The 20,298-nt window shown below is 43.2% G+C and overlaps 1 protein-coding gene across 1 annotated transcript in view; it reads right to left on the bottom strand.

The window, feature by feature from the left end:
- sorcs2 (sortilin-related VPS10 domain containing receptor 2) overlaps window positions 1-20,298 on the bottom strand; it is a 284,143-nt gene that overhangs the window by 46,119 nt on the left and 217,726 nt on the right. Inside the window, exons 9-11 of the mRNA XM_076087245.1 lie at window positions 8,647-8,826; window positions 3,009-3,155; window positions 253-355 (exon numbers count right to left, since the gene is read on the bottom strand). Of these exons, the coding sequence (XP_075943360.1) occupies window positions 253-355; window positions 3,009-3,155; window positions 8,647-8,826 (430 nt within the window). The remainder of the gene's footprint in view (window positions 1-252; window positions 356-3,008; window positions 3,156-8,646; window positions 8,827-20,298) is intronic.

The raw sequence follows: 20,298 nt of genomic DNA, 5'->3' as shown, positions 1-20,298 counted from the left end.
TGCATGTCTGTTCGCCCATGGCGAGGGATCAGTTATTTCCCAGGTTTTTTTGTGGGAGTTTTTCCATATCTAAACCAAGGTTCTAAGGACAGAGGTTGCTGCATGCTGTACAGATAGTGATGCTTCTTGAGGCAAACTTGTGATTTGCTATATTGGGCTACATAAATAAAATTGATGTGACTTATAAATTTCAGGTGGGGAGAAGGTCCAACAGTCAAATAAATTAAAATAAATGTTCCTCTAGAGACTTACCAGCACCCATGATGAGACCTGGAGCAGAGTCTTTGGTGTGGACTGTCCCAGACACATAGGGGTTGTCTGCCCAGCGTAGGTGGAGGTGGAGTTGACAGTCCGGCTGCAGAATGCAAACATTGTCGAGTGTCGATGTGAGGATAATTCTGCCACAGGACATTGGCTACACTGTTTCACCATCTAATAGACTAATATTGGTTGTATCTGAAAGTAAAAGCAAAGCACCACTCCCTGTCGTGGTGGGGCTAAAAGCATTACATAAACTGCATACATTTTCACTTTGTCTGTCTCATTGGTACACAAACAAAAACTTTTGCCTACAAAATCATTTGAAAGAAAACCTTATTCTTAGTTCTATGATAACCTTGCATGAATTATGGCTGCGACTTCCCTATATTTCATTCCCTGAACTGGCCTGTGCAAGTTAGGGGTATGCTACTGGCGTCATACCTTTTCTTAAGGATTTTTGGTAAATAAAAGATGTGGGAAAACAGTCTGACACACCGGACAAGTACATTTTTTGGGAGAATAGGCATATTTGCGTCTTTGCAGAGAGTTGAAAAAATGTACACCACTCATGTTGGTACGGTAAATATGAAGCCCCTGCCATCATCTTGTTTAATCTGTACAAATCACACAGAACCAGTATAAAAAATGCTGCTATGCAGATTAAACACATAAGAAGTAATGTGGTAAGTAATCAGTGAACTTCATAGGTGCTGGTAGGAGGATTGTTTTACTTTTATATGAATGTAATCTTATGAATAGTTTAGGTAGTGGTAATTATGTCCTTGCCTCTAGTCTCATTTGTGACAGGTGTAGCACCCAATCAGAAGGAAGCGAAACGAGGGAGGACCGCTGCTCTTGCTTCGGAGAAAACATAAAAATAAAGCGAACTACCCGTGTGTGCGACTTGCAAAAGTGCTGTGAGTTTTGATCGAGGGCCTTAGCTTCTGACTGCATGGATCTGGGGCACAGTGAAGTGAAGTCCTCAGCTAAAGAAATGTTTGTGTAGCAATAGCCTTCAACACGATAAGTCACTGTGTGCAGAAAGCAAGTGTAGCCATTGCTGTGAATCATCCCCCCCTCCACGGCCTGGTACAGACTAGTTATGAGGCAAGGCTTGGGACATCTGTTTTTAAAAATAATAGAAGTGCCATCTACTGTAAAAAGACTTTCCAAGAGTTCTTTGTTCTGTCACATTGAATGTTAGAACCTCCCTTCAATAGGGGAGTAGACACTGGTCTAACTTAACTAGATTTAGGCTTAATCTAAATGGTCAACCCAGCAAGTTATTTATTTTTATTTTCTCCACTCAAAGTTGTTATTGTCAATTATTTGTAGATGAAGCTGCCCTCTATTGCCCCACATTAATCAAGGGGCCAAGGGCTAACAGTGCTCGGGCATCCACACATAGATCTTGTATTCTTCAGTTGTCCAGGGCAGACCAAATTTTTTGACACCTACAACTAGGACTTATTCCTCACTACACATAGCCAGGCTAGCCGTTTTCCCTTGTGTCCAGTCTTTGTGATAAGCTGTTCCTCTCCAGACCAATTAATTGCTCTATCCTTCAGAAAAAACACCTAAATTAAGAAAATTTATCCCGGATCTGTTGAAAAGAACTTGCTCGTATATTTACTATTAAAAAAACATCGGAATAAGACATAGTTTGTACAACATACAGATGGTTTAAGGATGCTTAAAGATGAAAACTCCATGTTTTCGGAACAGGATAACATGCATGTTAAAGAAACAGTTTGACATTTTGGGAAAAACACAAATTTGCTTTTCTGTAGAGAGTTGGATCATGAGATTGTTACCACTGTCATATTACGTTAAATATGAGGCTAGAGCCAGCAGATGTTTAGCTTAGCTAAGCACAAAGCGACAGTTAGCCTGGTTCAGTCCAAAGGTAAGAAACCAGATGGTGTGTTACAAACAACTACCTGGGAAGCGACAGGCTATTTGGAAAAGGGCAGGTGCTTTAAAAAAAATGCTTGGCAGGAAGTCTGATGAACCAATTGCCAATCAAACTCTTACCACAGCCAGTCGGGAGAGGAGCAAAAACATCAAGAAAAGGCTTCAGTGTCATGTTTTGTTCTTCTTTCAATGAAGAAATGCTTTCCAGTTCTGATATAACTGATACTATTGCAGCATCTATGCTAATCTCTTAAGGAGCCACCATTGTTGTTTTGAACAAACACCTCTCTCCCCTCTCTGTGTTGTCACATCACACACCTAAATCAGGCCTGTAGCTGCCAATAGTGCCTTACAGGATGCTGATTGATCTATAGCAATGTGGTTCAGACACAAGTGCATTACAGCTTGTTGGGATGGATTTTTGTGTGATCTCAAACCCCTGATTCTTGTGTAATCTATTGGTATCACAATAATCCAACTGCCGTGCAAGGTTAACAAAATCTAACTACCAGCACCTTTAAAGCTCACTTATGTTATATCAGATCTGTACAAAAACCAAAATTGGCCAGTTGTGGTTTTACAGAGGTTTATGTGGGGTTTGCATGTATGTCAACTGATTAGCTGGTTAGTTATAGTTAGCCTATAAGATTTCTTAAACTTTTCAATTTGGCAGAGTTTTAGGTCACTCAGCTCTATTGGAAGCTGTATTGTTGTCAGCCGGTATGCAAACATACATTGGCTTTGAAAGCCTTCCCTTTAAAGCTGCTCATCTCAGGTTGTAGATTAAATACAGAAAAAAAGTAAAAGGAACTTTTTGTGAGGTCACTACTTACTGCTTTGCAGCTGTTCGGCTTGCCATTCATGTCAGTGGTAGGTGGGACCAACGGTTCCCAGTTTTGCCCTTTGTTATAGGTGATGACAGTTGTCACTTTGCCATTGATCTTCTGATTGGCCAGAAAGACTCCTTTGATTCCATGCACCTAGGATACAAAGTGGAACAACTAGGGTTAACTTTGAAAAAATACCTGAAATGCTCATTTAAAGTGACCCTATGCAGATTTTGTTTAAAAGTGGCCACTGTGAACACAGGTGGAAATTACAGTGTCATGGTAAATGCTAAAACATGTGTAACAATAGCACAAGAGAGAGGTAAGGTCATGAAGTCATCAAACTGACTCATAACTTGTATTCTCTCTGGACTTCTAGCTTCTCTCCTTTCTTTGGTAAAACTTGTCCATGCATTCATCTTCAGCAGACTGGACTACTGTAACGGTGTGTTTACAGGTCTCTGTAAAAAGTCAGTCAGAAAGCTGCAGCTGATTCAGAACGCTGCAGCTCGAGTCCTCACTAAGACCAGGAGGGTGGATCACATTACTCCAGTTCTGAGGTCTTTGCACTGGCTTCCTGTCCAACAAAGAATTGACTTTAAAATCCTGCTGTTGGTTTATAAAGCACTGAATGGTTTAGGGCCAAAACACATCTCTGATCTGCTGCCTTATGAACCATCCCGACCCCTTAGGTCGTCTGGGACCGGTCTACTTTCTGTTCCCAGAGTCAGAACTAAACATGGAGAAGCAGCGTTCAGTTCTTCTGCTCCACATATCTGGAACAAAGTCCAGAAAGCTGCAGGTCTGCTGAGACCCTCAGCTCCTTTAAATCAAGATTGAAGACTTTTCTGTTTGCTGCTGCCTTTAATTGAACCAGATTCAATTAATATATTAATCAATTTCCTGCATTTCTGCATTTTACTACAGTATTTTATTTCTCACACTGCTTTTTAGTGTTTTAATGAGTTTTTATTGTTTCAATGAATGTCAAGTCAAACAGGGGTTTTCTTTTATGAAGAGAGAAACAATATAGATAACGGAAAGGAATTTAAACTAATGGTAAATGAAATAATTAATGAAGCCGTTTGTAAAGGGATTGATACTGACTGTGTGAGTGTTCGGAGGGAAAGCAGGGCGGAACCAATCTGCCTGGAGGTATATAACCAGAGACGCAGTAACACACAGGGTCGCAGAAAATACGGTCCGAAAATTGGACAAGGAAGTACCGTCGAGATCGTATCGTGTGGAGATCTGCGGCCGTCACTGCATGACTGACGAGTCGGAAAGGTCTGGAGAGGCAGCCGGTAAGGGAGCTGACACTGCACAAATAACTGAGACTTTGAAGCTGATGTGAAGAGAACTGCCGACCAGTTTTTTAGCATTAGCATTAGCATCACGCCACGGCGATCTTCACAGCTGCATACACAGATAACCCTTTGTTTTGGAATGCTGTTGGTTAATGATTGACTGCCCACAAATGTGTTTTATCTGGTTGCGGTAACTTGTAATAAGAGGTTAAATTATTCACTGATGGGATTGTAAATATACATGATATAACATTAACTGTATTTATTAATATCAAGGCATTTTTAGATTATAGGATTTGACACTGGTGCTTTATTTAATCAAGCTATCATGAAAGCTTTGCCTGTGTAAATTAATTTGTGTATTTAATATGGGTTCTGTTTCTTTTCTATTTAAAGGGTTTTTACCTGATTGACTGAATGAACTGAGCAGTGCTAACAGTGCTAAAAGTGCTAAAGCCAAAAGGCTAGAGGTGCTAAGCTAACTGAACTAAGTGGCTAACTGAACTGAGTGGCGTGCTGAACTGAACTGAACTGAACCTACCAAAAATAAAGGGAGGAAAAAGAAAAAGTTGTTTGGTTTCTGAGTGGAATCCAGTTGGGACCCTTCAGGTGGACTCGATCCTTTTCAAGTGGGGAAAATGCAGACGTTAAGAACTTAACTTAACAGTAAAAAATGGAGAACTTGACAATGAATGTTCTTAATTGTTTTTAAATCTCCTTTTCTTTTGCCTCATGTTTTGATGCTTTTAATGGTTTTATGTGAAGCACTTTGAATTACCTTGTTGAAATGTGCTATACAAATAAACTAGCCTTGCCTTTCTGTCACTTCATCTCTCCACTTCTGTTCAGCATTTTAACTTTTTCTCAATTTTATTGCTCCTTGTGCTTTAAGTCTTTATCCATCCTGGGTATATTGTTAACCTCTCTGTCTCTATCTACTGCAAGTGATGAGAGTACAGCCTGGAGTGAATGATGAGAGAGGAGAAGGAAATTAGTTCTGCAGTGTTAGGACCCAGGAGCAGTACGACAACACCGGGACTGGTATGATTTAAGTTCTTTATTTTCAACACACGACAGGCAGAATATTCTCCGGAAGAATCAGCGACAGGATTCTCGTGGTCAAGGACAGAAATGCTGAGTAAGTTCGCAGGGCAGAGGCAAGGCGAGGTAGTCCGGAAGAGGCAGGGTCAGCAACAGAGAATCAGTCCATGGGTGAATGCGGGAAAGTTTAGCATGAATGCGGAGAACGATCTGGCAGTGAGTGTGTGTGAGGCAGGGGTTTAAATAGTGAAGAGGCAGAGTGAGCAGGTGAGAGTGATGAGCTGATGAGGTGAGTGTGACTGGCAGGTGCACTGAATGAACTGATTAGGTGAGTGAAAGGTGGAAAAAGCTAGACAGAAGTGACAGAGCTGTGACACAGTGAGGGCCATTTCCTCTGTTGCGCACTACCTCTTCTTTTCACTCCAACACTTCCTCTCTACCGATTCCTTCTCTCCTTGATTCATTTTCTCCGGACATACAGAATGAAAGGAAGGCAAGGATAACATGGGAGATTCAAGATCAGGCTCTGCCACAACATTTCTGTGTCCTTAAACAGATTGGAGTACCTTGGACCAGCCCCTATATAAGCTGCTATAGGCCTAGACTGCTGGGGGACTTCCTAGGATACACTGAGCTCCTATCTCCTCTTCTGTATCTCCTTCTGTATGAATTGATATCCCATTAATGCTCATTACTAACTTTGCTTCTTCCCCGGAGTCTTTCTGCTTTCTCGCCTCACAGGTTTCCATGGATCGTGGTTATACCTGGACCCTGGTTTTGCCTCCTGCCATGGTCCTGTCATATGCATTGAATGTGTTGTGTACAGAATGAACAGCATAACAGAGTTACGCTGTTCATTCTGTACACATGACATCTATTGCACTTCTGTCCATCCTGGGAGAGGGATCCCTCCTCTGTTGCTCTCCCACAGGTCTCTTCCTCTTTTCTCCCCATTAAAGGGTTTTTTGGGGGGAGTTTTCCCTGTTCTGATGTGAGGATTCCGGGACAGAGGATGTTGTATGTGTACAGATTGTAAAGCCTTCTGAGCCTAATTTGTGATTTTGGGCTATACGGTTATTATTTGTTTCGAGTAAAATTGAAGCCAACACCTATAGATACACTATCTGCTGAGAGTGCGTCTCCTCTTTGCTCTGACTGCAGCTGGGACTGCTGCGCGAGGCTTCTGTGGGCGGCGGCGGAGGGGCTCACGGCAACACCCGCTGCTCGTTCACGACAGTGCAGAACGTACGTGCTTTTACGTCAAAACACCAGAAAAGTCTCCAATAACACCAGAACAAGTCGCTAGATTTGTCACTAGTAGCTTTTGACAAAAGAGTCTCCATGAGGGTTTGGAAAGTCGCCAAGTTGCCAACACTGGCACCTGCTAAATATGTCCCCAGAGCAACATTGGACGTAACAATGGTTCCCATCACATATTAAACCAAACAAAAATTGTTGTACAAATAATAATATATAAACAAGCATATTAAAGCTACTGCAGATGTAAAAACAAACGCATTTAACTTACCAGAGCTGCTGTTCACTATTTAAAGACAAAGTCCATCCTCCTTTCTTTGTTAACAAAGAGTTTAATCTCACGGTTGTTCAGTACATCCGTGCGTTTTAGTTCCAGTAAGAAGTCCTCGATTCATGGACGCCAGTGAAGACAGTCGAGCCTCCCCAGTTGTATTTCTTGAATAGGTTTTAATGCGTTTGAGGGCTAAAAATGTCCGCTCGACAGAGGCAGCAGATTTTGGGATTGTCACCGCCCAACATGTCACGCTAGCCCACTGACCAATCACGTACTTGTAGGCCAGCTAGCAGGCTCTGGCACGTCAAAGAATGCGCCCAACATGTCAAACTAAAGATCTGATTGGTTGAACACTATGACAATCAACAATATCGTCCCCATTCACTTAAACTGCAAAGGGATTCACTTGTGAGTCTGCAGGCCTCGGGCCTCTCTTCTTACCTAGAGACAGAGGTGAAATCTGATTGGATAAAAGCTCTACTTAAAACAAGCTGCACTGGAAGCAGAGCAACTGAGGAAGACAGTAGCTGTGCAATGAGAAAATAAGATGGGAAAAATATTTTTATAAATTATAATACATGTAGTGTATTTATGAAAAATTATAAAATAGCTATAACTTTGTGATTCTGTTTAGGCCAGCAGAGAAGGCTTTGCAGGCCTTTACGGCCCACCACTGCTATACACATACTGTGTGTATATATATATATATATATATATACACATGTATATTTACACACACACGTATATACACACCCCCAACCTGATGAAGCGCTTTGAGAAACTGTTTCTCCAACACAACACCGACATCAGAAAGTTGTTTGATTTGAGCTCAGACTTCAACACAATCTCCCCCATGAAACTGATTGGTACATGTAGCACTCTAGGCTTGAGTACCTCATCTTGCAACTGGTTTTTAGACTTCCTCACAAACAGACCCCAGACAGTTTGGATTGGCAGCCAAACCTGCTCCACTCTAGTGTTGGACACAGGACACCCACGACTACTACCCCAAACGTGAATAGAACTCTGTTGAGAAGTTAAGATGACACTACCTTCAACGGCCGGATTTACAAACAACAATGAGACTTAATATATAGAGAAAATCAACAACCTTACAGGGTAGTGCTCAGAGAACAACCTACTGTGCAATGTCAGAAAAACCAAGGAGGTGATTGTTAATTTTAGAAAAAAAGGAGGCAAAGACGCACACGCCTGTCTACATCAATGGAGCTGTGATGGAGCAAGTTAACAGCTTTAAGTTCCTTGGAATCAGCATCACAAACAACCTGATGTGGATCTCACACATCTCCATCCAAGAGAAGAAAGCTCATAAACGTCTGTATTACTTAAGGAAACTTAAGAAGGCAAAATTCCTGTGCCAAGTTCTTGTACATTTTTACAGAGGAGCAATATAAAGCATCCTGACAGGAAACATTACAAACTGGCATTAGATGTGCACGACCCAGGACAGGAGTGCTGTACAGCGGGTGATTAAAACTGCCCAGAACATCATTGGTACCCATCTATTGGGCATCAGTGATATTGGTGACAAGAGGAGCCTGCAAAGAGCTAAAAGGATAATAAAACACAATACCCACCCCAGCCACAGCCTCACTGGCAAGAGTTCTGAGTAGAATCCCTGCTCCACTGCAGTGAAATAAGCCAGTTGAGGTGGTTCAGGTGTCTGATTAGGATGCCTCCCTCTCCCTGTTAAGGTACTCGTGGCATAGTGAAATGGCTATTCTACTCCTCCACCCCAACTCACCTCAAGAATGTCGATGAGGACATTCTCCTCTGGCTGCTTGGTGCTGCGGACATTTTCCAGGACAATGGAGTAGTAGATGCCCTGGGGGTCAGACTGGTACAGGTTATATGTGTCTGACTGGTACCACTCCTGGAGAGCGAGGAAGACCTGGTTCTCGTCTGTACTCACTATCTGAACATCCTGAGGGCAGAGATGGGGAGGTTGGAGAGAGAAGTGGAGGTCAAAAAGGGAGAGTCAGTATTTTCTGAATCTATACACATTTTTTCTTTTTCATATTTCTGTGCATGTACATTTACCATGCGAGCAACAAAATACCAGAGTAGAATTATTTTGTATGTGTACACAGTGTCACCATGCACTGGTGAGGCACACCCTGTGCTGAGAAACCTGTGGAAATAATCTGCCAAAAACCTTTTCAATCCTCAGTATTACCTTCACCAAAGTTTCATAAGAGGTTTCAAGTGTTCTTTTTGCAACACACAAAAAAAAAACGGGGGCGGCCGTGGCTCACTGGGTAGAGAGGGTCATCCGGCAACCACAAGGTCGGCGGTTCGATCCTTGGCTGCTATGTGTCCTATGCCAAAGTGTCCCTGAGCAAGACACTGCTCCCCGGGTGCTTCTCAGCAGCCCACTGCTCTCAATAAGCTAGGGATGGGTTAAATGCAGAGGACAAATTTCGTATATGTATATGACAATAAACTTAAAAAGAGAAATTGTGACTAAAACCCGATTGAGTCAGACTTTCTTTTCCTTCTGTGTAGTTGGGGCCTACAAGTGTTGTAAATTGTTTGATTGCATGTGTACTTTTATTGTGAAGAGCATGAAACAGGAAGTGCTTTTACTATGATAGAAGAAATAACCTAGATGTCGGGTGCAAGAGTGCGCTCTGTTTACTGTAACAGTTGTTATACTGCAGTTTCAGACAGTAAAAGTGTTCCGTAAAAAACCCAGACGTGTGTTGGTCGTCTTTAGAAGCTCCACTTCACAACATTTTGGAGCCGAAACCCGGGAAGTCAAGACTGAGACTTTAAACTTAGACGAAGTTGGAAGCTAACGCTAACGCTAAAGCTAACGCTAGCTGGAGAGATGGCCACACAATTTGAACGGATGAAAAAGAAGCGTAAAACAATACGCACCTCGACAACGAAGCTGTTAACTCACATTGAAGAAGAGGTGAGCGAAGATGTGCCAGACTGTGAGAGACTCCGTGAGCTGTTAACACTATTGTCAACGAGAGAAGAAAGTTTATTCGACTTAGACAAAGGCATTGAAGAAGGAACGGAGACGGATGCGCTTGAGTCAGAGATTGCAACCGCTCAGGAATACCAGGACCGCATCCTCACATTGAAAACCCGTGCCACAAGATCCATTCAGAGGGCAGAGGAATCCGTGAGTGTGCGGGTGAGCGATGCAAATTCAAGTTCAGTCAGATCGCTAAATAAGCATACTGTCAAACTGCCTAAGTTGGTGATAGAAAACTACAGCGGAGAAATAAGCCAGTGGCAAGAATTCTGGTCACAATATGAAACAGCTATCCACACACTGTGTAAAAGGGAAAAGTTCACTTACCTGAGATCCTATCTGACCGGAGCTGCTGCAAGATCTGTGGCAGGACTAACTATGACAGATGATAATTATGATGCCGCAGTACAACTGCTTCAGAGCCGTTTTGGAAGAAAGGACATTGTAATAAGTGCACATATGTCCAGACTGCTAAACTTGGCTCCTGTGAAAAGATCATCAGATGTTGTAGCTCTCAGGCACCTGTACGATGAATGTGAAATACAGATCCGAAGTCTAGAATCCTTAGGGGTTCACAGCAACACATATGGCTGCCTGCTATGCCCAGTACTGCTTCAGCTCATACCAGAAGATATTGCACTAGACTACACCCGCAAGTCAGACTCCAGTGGCGAATGGAAAGTGCTTGAGCTCGTCCAGTTCCTGCAAATTGAAGTCCAAAGCAGAGAGAGAGCTCTTCATCTCACCAGACCAGGTGACACACAAAGAGACTTTCCACCAAATAACAGATCATTTGGTAAGCCAGACCCCGTTTATGAAAACAAACCTAAAAGATGGAACGTGCCTTCAGCAACGGCTTTGCACACAGCAAGTAATGTTTGTCAGACCTGTGTGTATTGTGACAGTGCCAACCATAAACCCGAACACTGTCCAGACAGTTCTGTGGCTGCTCGCAAGGAGAAACTGAGAAAGCTGGGAAGATGCTACGTGTGCCTCGGTCCAAAACACATAGCGAAATTCTGCAGAGTCAAGGGTGTTTCATGTGCCTTGTGCCATCGCAGACATCACCAGTCAGTTTGTGATCAAAGTGAAGCTAAGCCAGACGCTGACAGTGGTGGTACAGATGCTGTGGTATCCTCTGTGTCCAGCACAGTGAAACCGAGAGCGGACGTTCAGAACACAGTGTTGCTCCAGACAGCCAAGGCATGGGCAGTAGCCCCAGCGGGGAGGAAAATGGTACGCTGCCTGATAGATGGAGGTAGCCAGAAAAGCTTAATTTGCGAAGATGTAGTTAAAGCACTAAAACTGCCAGTGGTCAGGCAAGAGACGCTGCACATCCACACCTTTGGGTCCACTGCTCCTGTCACTGCACGTCGCAACATCGTGAGAGTGTCACTGGAAAACGTGTGGAATACACAGCAAAAAATTGAGATTGAAGCAGTGGAAACCCCTCAACTGTGCACGGCTGTGATACAGGTCCCCAGCGAACCTATCCAAGAGGAGTTAAAGAGAAGAGGTCTTCAACTTGCTGATTTTCTACCAGAGGGCACTGAGGATCCAGAACTGTCAGTGTTAATAGGAGCAGACTATTACTGGAAAATAGTGACTGGCAAAGTTCAGAGAATAACAGAATCACTAGTAGCCGTTGAAAGCAGCTTCGGATGGGTACTGCAGGGTCCAGTTACCACATCCAGTGTAACCGATGCCACTTGCATGCACATCAGCCTAGATGAGGACACTCAAATAGCCAAACAACTACATGCTTTCTGGGAAGTAGAGTCACTGGGTATCGTTCATGAAAAAACCCAGAGCCCAGAAGAAACAGAAGCTCTTCAGAACTTTGAGAAGACTATAAAGTATAAGGATGGCCGCTACAGAGTTGAGTTGCCGTGGCAACCTGACAGACCAGATCTCCCAAACAACTTCAGAGTTGCAAGGAGACGATTTGAAGGCCTCAAGAGGAGACTGAACATGGATGCAACGCTGTACACAAGGTACAATGATGTCATACAAGATTATCTGCAGCAAGGCATCTGCAAGGATGTACCAGAGCACACCTCAGCGGCAGAGCCAACTGAGGCTGTGAAGTACTACATGCCACATCATGTTGTTCTTCGAGAAGATAAGGTAACAACTAAACTGAGGGTTGTATTTGATGCATCATCACACGAAGAGAGTTGCCCCTCCCTTAATGACTGTTTACTGACTGGGCCCAACCTGAACCCAAATCTGTTAGATGTGCTGATAAAGTTCAGACTCCACCAGATAGCCTTCACGGCAGACATCACCAAGGCTTTCTTGCAGATAGAACTAGCAGAAAGAGACAAGGATGCTGTGAGGTTCCTGTGGCTACATGGACCTCCAACCAAAGACTGTAAAAATGAGCTGCGCATCATGAGAATGAGTAGAGTGGTTTTTGGAGTGTCACCCAGCCCTTTCCTGTTATCTGCAACAATAAGAAACCACATCAGCCAGTATGAAGCGGAACAGCATAAGACAGTGGAGGCACTGAGAGAGTCCCTCTACGTAGATGATTTTATCTCCAGCTCATGTGATGTGGATGAAGCACTTCTAGTTACCACAACAGCAAAGGAGATTCTGTCTCACGCCGGCATGAACCTGTGCAAATGGGTGACAAATTCACCAGACCTGAGAGACAAGTGGACAGAAAGGGGAGTGGAGCACACAACAGACACAGCAATTTGTGGAAATGTACTGAAGGTGTTGGGGTTGGTATGGAGATCGGAGAAGGACAGTTTCGTGTTTGATTTAAAGGGATTACTGGACATTGTAAAGGACAAAGAAAACACAAAGAGAAGTGTGCTAAAGACATCAGCCAGAGTCTTCGACCCCATCGGTTTCCTCACTCCATTCACTATTCGAGTAAAGTGTTTGTTTCAAGAACTATGGGAGAGGGGAATCGGTTGGGATGAGCAGCTTCCCCCAGATTTGGCTGAAAAATGGGATTAGTGGTGTGTAGAGCTGCCACAGCTCCACCTGGTGGACATTCCAAGATGGTACCAGATCAAGATCCGACCAAACTTGCAGATAAAACTGCACGTCTTCTGCGACGCCAGTGAGAGTGCTGTTGCCTATCTGCAAGGACAGAACAAGGAAGGAGATGTTGTAACAAGCTTTGTGGCTTCCAAGTCAAAGATAGCCCCACTTAAGAAAATGACTTTACCACCCTTGGAACTCATGGGTGCACTGATTGGAGCGAGGTTAGGAAATAATCTCCTCAAGCCACTCAACATGGAAAGAAATCAGCTGCACATGTGGACAGATTCAATGATTGTTTTCCATTGGATACGCAGCACAGCACAAAGGTGGAAGCCATTTGTGGCCAACAGAGTGACCGAAATACAAGGACTCACAAATCCAGAGTTGTGGTGTCACTGCAATGGCAAAACTAATCCTGCTGATTTACCTACCAGAGGCCAGAGCGTCAAAAACCTCATCCAAAGCCAGCTGTGGTGGAGCGGACCTGCTTCACTGCTATCAACTGATGTGGAAAAGGACATGGATGAGGACTGTGTTGAAGATGAGGTGAACACTGAGCTTAGGTCTAAGTTTCAGGCTGTAGTACAGCTGACCAGCACTGAACAAGCTGAGCCACTATTGGACTTGGAGAAGTACAGTAGGTTAAAAACTGCATTAAGAATAACTGCATGGGTGAAAAGATTCATAGCTAATGCCCGTTGTAGTCAAAGGATTCAGGGAGAGCTAACTTCAGAGGAGCTCACTGCAGCAGAGGTGTATTGGGTGAAGATGACCCAAGAGCAGAGCTTCAGCCAAGAAATCGTCCAGCTGAAATCTGGACAGGACATCAAGAGAGATTCAAAAATAAAAGACTTGAAACCATTCTTGGATGAGAATAGCCTTATTAGTGTAGGAGGCAGGCTACAGTACTCTGATTTCAGTTTTAGACAGCAACACCCATGGGTGCTACCTAGAAATCACAGATACTCTGAGTTACTTGTTCAGGACTGTCATGAGAGAGTGATGCATTCTGGAGTCAGAGACACTCTAGTACAAGTGAGAGAGAGGTATTGGATTCCAAAAGGGAGACAGCTAGTCAAGAAGATGGTATCACATTGCTACATCTGCAGAAGATTGAAGGTGAAACCAGCACAGCAGTCCACGGCTCCATTACCCAGAGACAGAGTGACCGAGTCCCCTCCCTTTGAAGTTATTGGGGTGGATTTTGCAGGGCCATTATATGTTAAGGCTAGTGGTCAGTCTAAGAAGGCATATATTGCACTTTTCACTTGCGCTGTCACCAGAGCAGTGCATTTAGAGTTGGTTTCTGATCAGACTACAGAAAACTTTCTGTTGGCCTTAAAGAGGTTTATCGCAAGGCGAGGACTGTGTAAGGTTGTTTATTCAGACAATGCCAAAACGTTCAAAAGAGCAGAACAAGATCTAAAGGATTTATGGAAGTCATTCAGAGGATCAGAGCTCACAGAGTTTTTCACTGACAAGGGGATCACCTGGAAGTTTATTGCAGAGCGAGCTGCTTGGTGGGGTGGCTTCTGGGAAAGACTTGTGAGATCCGTGAAAACCTGCTTAAAGAGGGTCCTGGGGAAGGCATCACTGAACTTTGAGGAGTTGACAACCATGCTCACAGAGATAGAGGCTGTGTTGAACTCCAGGCCGCTTACCTATGTACATGAGGATGCATCAGAGCCACAACCACTCACACCCTCTCATTTCTTGGTTGGGAAAAGATTAACTTCTCTACCGCCAAAGACTATGCTGCCACCGTCCCAGGCAACTAACGTGAGCAGAGAGGACATGGGCCGGAGATGGAGGTACCGGCAGAGACTCTTAACCAGCTTTTGGAACTGCTGGAGAAAGGACTACCTGATGGACTTGAAATCAGCTCACAAGTGTGAGACACCCACACCCACTATGCTCAAGGTGGGAGATGTCATCCTGATTGGAGAGGATAACACGCCCAGGCAGAACTGGAAGATGGGCAGGATTAAAGAACTGTTCCCTGGGAGGGATGGACTCATTCGTTCCTGTACTGTTCATACCTCTACAGGCAGTTTGTTGAGGAGACCTGTTCAGTTGATATATCCATTAGAGATAAGTTAAAGTAACGGGCTGAGTAGTAATGAACAACTGTTCATCGGGCGGGAGAATGTTGTAAATTGTTTGATTGCATGTGTACTTTTATTGTGAAGAGCATGAAACAGGAAGTGCTTTTACTATGATAAAGAATTAACCTAGATGTCGGGTGCAAGAGTGCGCTCTGTTTACTGTAACAGTTGTTATACTGCAGTTTCAGACAGTAAAAGTGTTCCGTAAAAAACCCAGACGTGTGTTGGTCGTCTTTAGAAGCTCCACTTCACAACAACAAGAAAAGGCTCTCCCAAGATGGCAAGATGGCTGGTTGCAGGTAGAAAGAAAATGACTGTCTATAGAACTCACAGGAACAGGTGCGTGAACTATTTGATCAACTGAAAGCTTTTTTATAAAGAACTGCTGCAACAGCATACCTTCATGGACACTACTGCCAAAATAATGGATGCCATTTTGAAAGAGTTGCAGTAATTAAAAGTCAGCCTCCATTTTACGGAAAAGTAGGGGGATTGTGGCGGTTCACGGCTTACCGTGTGGGTTTAGGAGTGGATAAGAGACTCAGGCGCAGACTTAAACACAGGACACAAGGTGAGGTGAAAAACAAGGCTCTTTACTGGGCACTTAGACAAAAACAGAAACCAAAATCTACTCCAACCGGGAGCGAGGAAAATCCAGACTGAAAATAAAAAGCTAAGTCACAAAAAAGGGCTTTGACACAAAAAGGCAGTCACAAACCGTGGAACGCAGAGGGTCAACATGAGAGATGACCACAGGAGAGCAAAGAGTCCACGGGGAGGAAAAAGTCAAAAGATAATCCGGCAACTGGAACAGGGGAGTATAAGTATGTGAGGGGTGATGAGCGGATTGCCGGCAGCTGAGTGGAAATGAGTGGTGTTTGCAGAGGAAAAAAACAGGGGCAGGTGATTTGGCACAGGTGGAGAGAATGAGCATGATCAGGAGAGAGAGACACACACACACACACACACACACACACACACACACACACTCACACAAAACCCAACCGTGACAGGGATAGCTTGAAAGCTACCAATGCCATCCTTTTCATCAAACATTAAATTAAAGCTGCAAGCAGCATTGATCGGGCCCTCGCAACTTCACGCATGTCGAGGGTACTGGCAGGACTCTGGTTGACGTGGCCATGCATTTCTGTGACCATCATACACTAAGTGCATGAGTTAAACGGCATTTCCTGCCGAGACCAGCGGCGTAGCCAGGTCATTTTTGCCAGGTCTTAAGCCTTGAATGATTTGAGTGTAGCTCCGAATACAATCATAAATGTAAGCCTGAAAAGATCCACAAAAAACTGAAAGTGTGTGAATGCGCTTTAGTGTTTGTATCATAACGGACTGTCAAAGTAAATGCAGGTCTCAAAACCAACTGTATGTGCAGCTAGCTCTGACAATCACTGCTAAGAGACTCAAAGCGGGAAGAGTCGAGGAGAAATGGCAGAATGTATAGTTCCATTTGGAAAAAAAACATCTTTTGGTCGAGAAAAAAGTTTGAGCCCATGTTGTATAATCTATAACATGAATTAGGTTGGGTGCAGGTTGATTTCCCAGATAACAGTCGACTCCAGGGTGGATACACCCTCAGGTCGACAGATCCGCCGTACCGTCGCACTCGGTTCGGCCATGCGCGCCGGATACACCCCGCCTACGGATCGCGCACCGTCAAGGGGGATGAAGGGGGATGGTAAAGTTGCATCCAGATCGTTTTGTGTTTGAGTCACCTTAGCATGCTGTGCGTAGGTACATTTGATTTAGTCATAACTTGCCTACATATTCTGTGACAAATTCCTCTATTTACGCCTAACTCTACACTGACGTCCCTGATGGTGCAGTTTTGCCCCATGTTTGTTTCTTCTGCTATTCGGTTGTTTTGATTTATGCATTGATATTAAAGACAAGTATTTTAAGACATGCATTGTCAATTAAATGTATATTTTCTGTATAGCAGTCTCTATTTCCAGTTTATTTTGTGTCTATTGTGGGTTTATTTGCCGATTTACACGTTTGCAATGTCATCCTCAGAGCTTTAACCTCGCTGAAAGGAGGTAACAGAAGCGTCAACGCTGTCGATCCGTTATATCTACAGACTGACCCCCCGCCGCATTTTAAATCCCTAAAGAAAAGAAAATTGAATACACAGTTGTTTGAAGGAAATGTTTTCACAGCAACTTAAAGACACATTTGAGAGGGAGAGGGAACCTGTTTAACTTTCTAACACTAGTAGTTTTAATGATATGATTCCGCTTAGAGCTATAATGACAAGATTTGTTTTAATCATTTAAAATACAATCTTATAGTTTATAGAATAGAGTGTTTTTATGAAGAGAACTTGACATGCTATGTAAGCACAAAGACAGAGTAAGAACCAAAAGATAAAATTAAGAACAAATATTTGCTTAAAGAAAAGACCCATTACAAACAATGGTTGTAATCAATTTTTTTGTTTCTGTTTAGATAAAATGAATAGAAAGACTAGGCCTGTCTCCAGCTCCACCTTAAGACGGAGGACCCCTCAAGATGTTGAAAAAATACTTCAACAAATTTGGGATGACTGCACAAATTTGACTGACTTTCAACTGACACCAGAGAGGGGACATGTAGATGTCAGTGGAGAGTTTTTTGAAAGTCTAAATTGCACAGACGATACAACTTGTCCAGACACTCCAACTGGGGCAGTCTTTAGTGAGGAGGAAGGTGGCATGGAAGTAGATGCAGACATAATTGATGGTTTTGTGGTTGGGGGCTGTGATGGGCAGAGTCAGACATCTGATTCAGAACATTCTGATGATGAACTTGAAACAGTTTCCCTCTCTGAAAGCATTTCCAACTGGGCCATACACTTTGGCATTTCTTTGGTTGCTTTGACAACACTATTGGGCATACTTCGTATTTTCCATCCTGATCTTCCAAGGGATGCCAGGACCCTTCTTAGAACTAAGACAAAATACTTAATTCTGGAAAGGACTGGGGGACAGTACCACTATCTTTGTATTCTGCTTTTGCTGAGAAATACACTGTCCAAGTACATGCATACACTGGCAGACAGTTTCACTTTGAAGTTGCAAATAAACATAGATGGACTTCCTTTATTCAAAAGCTCTATCTGCAACAGTGGCCCATCCTTGGTCTGCTATTGAATGTTCCCATGAAAGAACCAGTTGTGATAGGTTTATTCTGTGGACCAAAGAAACCCAGCTCAGCAAAAGACTTCCTTGAAGATTTTGTTACAGAGTTACAACAGCTTGAAAAAGGTTTTGATATAGCGGGTAAGACATTGAAACTCCAACTGGACACAGTCATTTGTGACACACCAGCCAGGTAATTTGTTGAGAACACAAAGAACCACAATGGCTACCATGGTTGTGACAAATTTATGCAGCCTGGGAAATACATTAACAGACGCATGACATATCCATGTACAGACTTTGCTCTCAGGACAGACGAATCATTTGAAAACATGGTTGATGAGATTCATCATCATGAGGGGCCACATCCATTTCTTGGCAGCAGTGTTGGCATGGTTTCTCAATTCCCTTTGGATTACATGCATTTGGTTTGTTTAGGTGTTGTTAGACGATTGCTACACATCTGGCTCAGGGGTCCTCTGAATTTCCGAGTGTCTGCAAAAATTGTAGAAATAATGTCGGCAAAACTGATAGAAATGCGTCCCTATATTCCTGTGGAGTTTGCCCGAAAGCCTAGATCGCTGAGAGAATTAGATCGGTGGAAGGCCACGGAATTAAGGCAGTTTCTACTGTACACACGATGTCACAGCTCTGTCACTTCTGTCTAGCTTTTTCCACCTTTCATTCACCTAATCAGTTCATTCAGTGCACCTGCCAGTCACACTCACCTCATCAGCTCATCACTCTCACCTGCTCACTCTGCCTCTTCACTATTTAAACCCCTGCCTCACACACACTCACTGCCAGATCGTTCTCCGCATTCATGCTAAACTTTCCCGCATTCACCCATGGACTGATTCTCTGTTGCTGACCCTGCCTGTTCCGGACTACCTCGCCTTACCTCTGCCCTGGTAACTTACTCAGCCTTTCTGTCCTTGACCACGAGAATCCTGTTGTTGATTCTTCCGGAGAATATTCTGCCTGTCGTGTGTTGAAAATAAAGAACTTAAATCATACCAGTGCCGGTGTTGTCGTACTGCTCCTGGGTCCTAACTACACCCGTTACACACGACTTGTAATGCTAGGAACCTTTCTGGACAGAAATATGTACAGCAATTTCATGCTACTCTTCTCTGGTATTGCCATTTTAGTAAGTCCTAGACTATCTAGTAACGCACAGTATGCTCACACCTTACTTAGATATTTTGTCAGTGACTTTGGTGAGCTATATGGCAAAGATCAAATTGTTTATAATGTCCACGGTTTGGTCCATCTGGCAGATGAAGTACAACGACATGGTTGCCTTGACTAATTTTCTGCATTTCCATATGAAAGTTACCTGCACAAGCTGAAAAAGCTTGTCAGAAAACCAGACTCTCCCCTTGCACAAATTATCCTTCGATTGTCAGAGAAGAGAATTACTGACACTCCTTTAAATGATACCTGTTTTAAAAAGCAAAACGTTAGCACCTTCCATCTGGCAGGAGGCTGAGGACCATCAGGACAAAGACCTTACGCCATCAGAACAGTTTCTTCCCGTCTTCAGTTGGACTCATTAACAAAGCCCGGGACCCCCACTGACTCTGACACTTACATCCCCAAGACAATTTCTTCTTAAACACCCTTGCACTCCTTTCCCTATTAATATACACATGCCACTCGTATACTTGTTTTAATATACTCTAGTTTGTTTACTAACCATATTTTTATATTTTATTGTAAATTTCAATATGTTTCTAAATCATGTCTTGTATTTTGCACTGTGTTGATTGTTTAATGTTATGCACCTTCCACCTAGTCAAATTCCTTGTATGAGCAACATACTTTGGCAAATAAACGGTTGTGATTCTGATCCCTCCTCTCTTGCCATAGTTGGTTCCTTCTTTGTTTCTGACTCTACTGAGAGGACATGCTGCAGCAATGTTTCACTTCAACTGTTTGGTATCCTTTAAAGATCTAAGTCTGTAAGTATTTCTTTATGTAGCATGTAAAGATGTACTACGAACTATTCTTTGTGTATTTTCTGTTTTAGTCTACCATTTGTTTTGTAATAATAGATGCTAATCGTGATTAGCATTTCTCCAGTGACATCAATGTTAAAATTACTTGGATGCTAACTAGTCAAGCATGTTTCATGATAATGGCTACATGTTTTTTCTTGCATGATG

Source organism: Anarhichas minor, unplaced genomic scaffold (assembly GCF_050575085.1).
Source record: "Anarhichas minor isolate MPS153535 unplaced genomic scaffold, ASM5057508v1 ptg000009l, whole genome shotgun sequence".
In the NCBI taxonomy this organism is placed as follows: Eukaryota; Metazoa; Chordata; class Actinopteri; order Perciformes; family Anarhichadidae; genus Anarhichas; species Anarhichas minor.
Note: the sequence above shows the minus strand (reverse complement) of the source record. Positions and strands in the feature narration are given on the sequence as shown.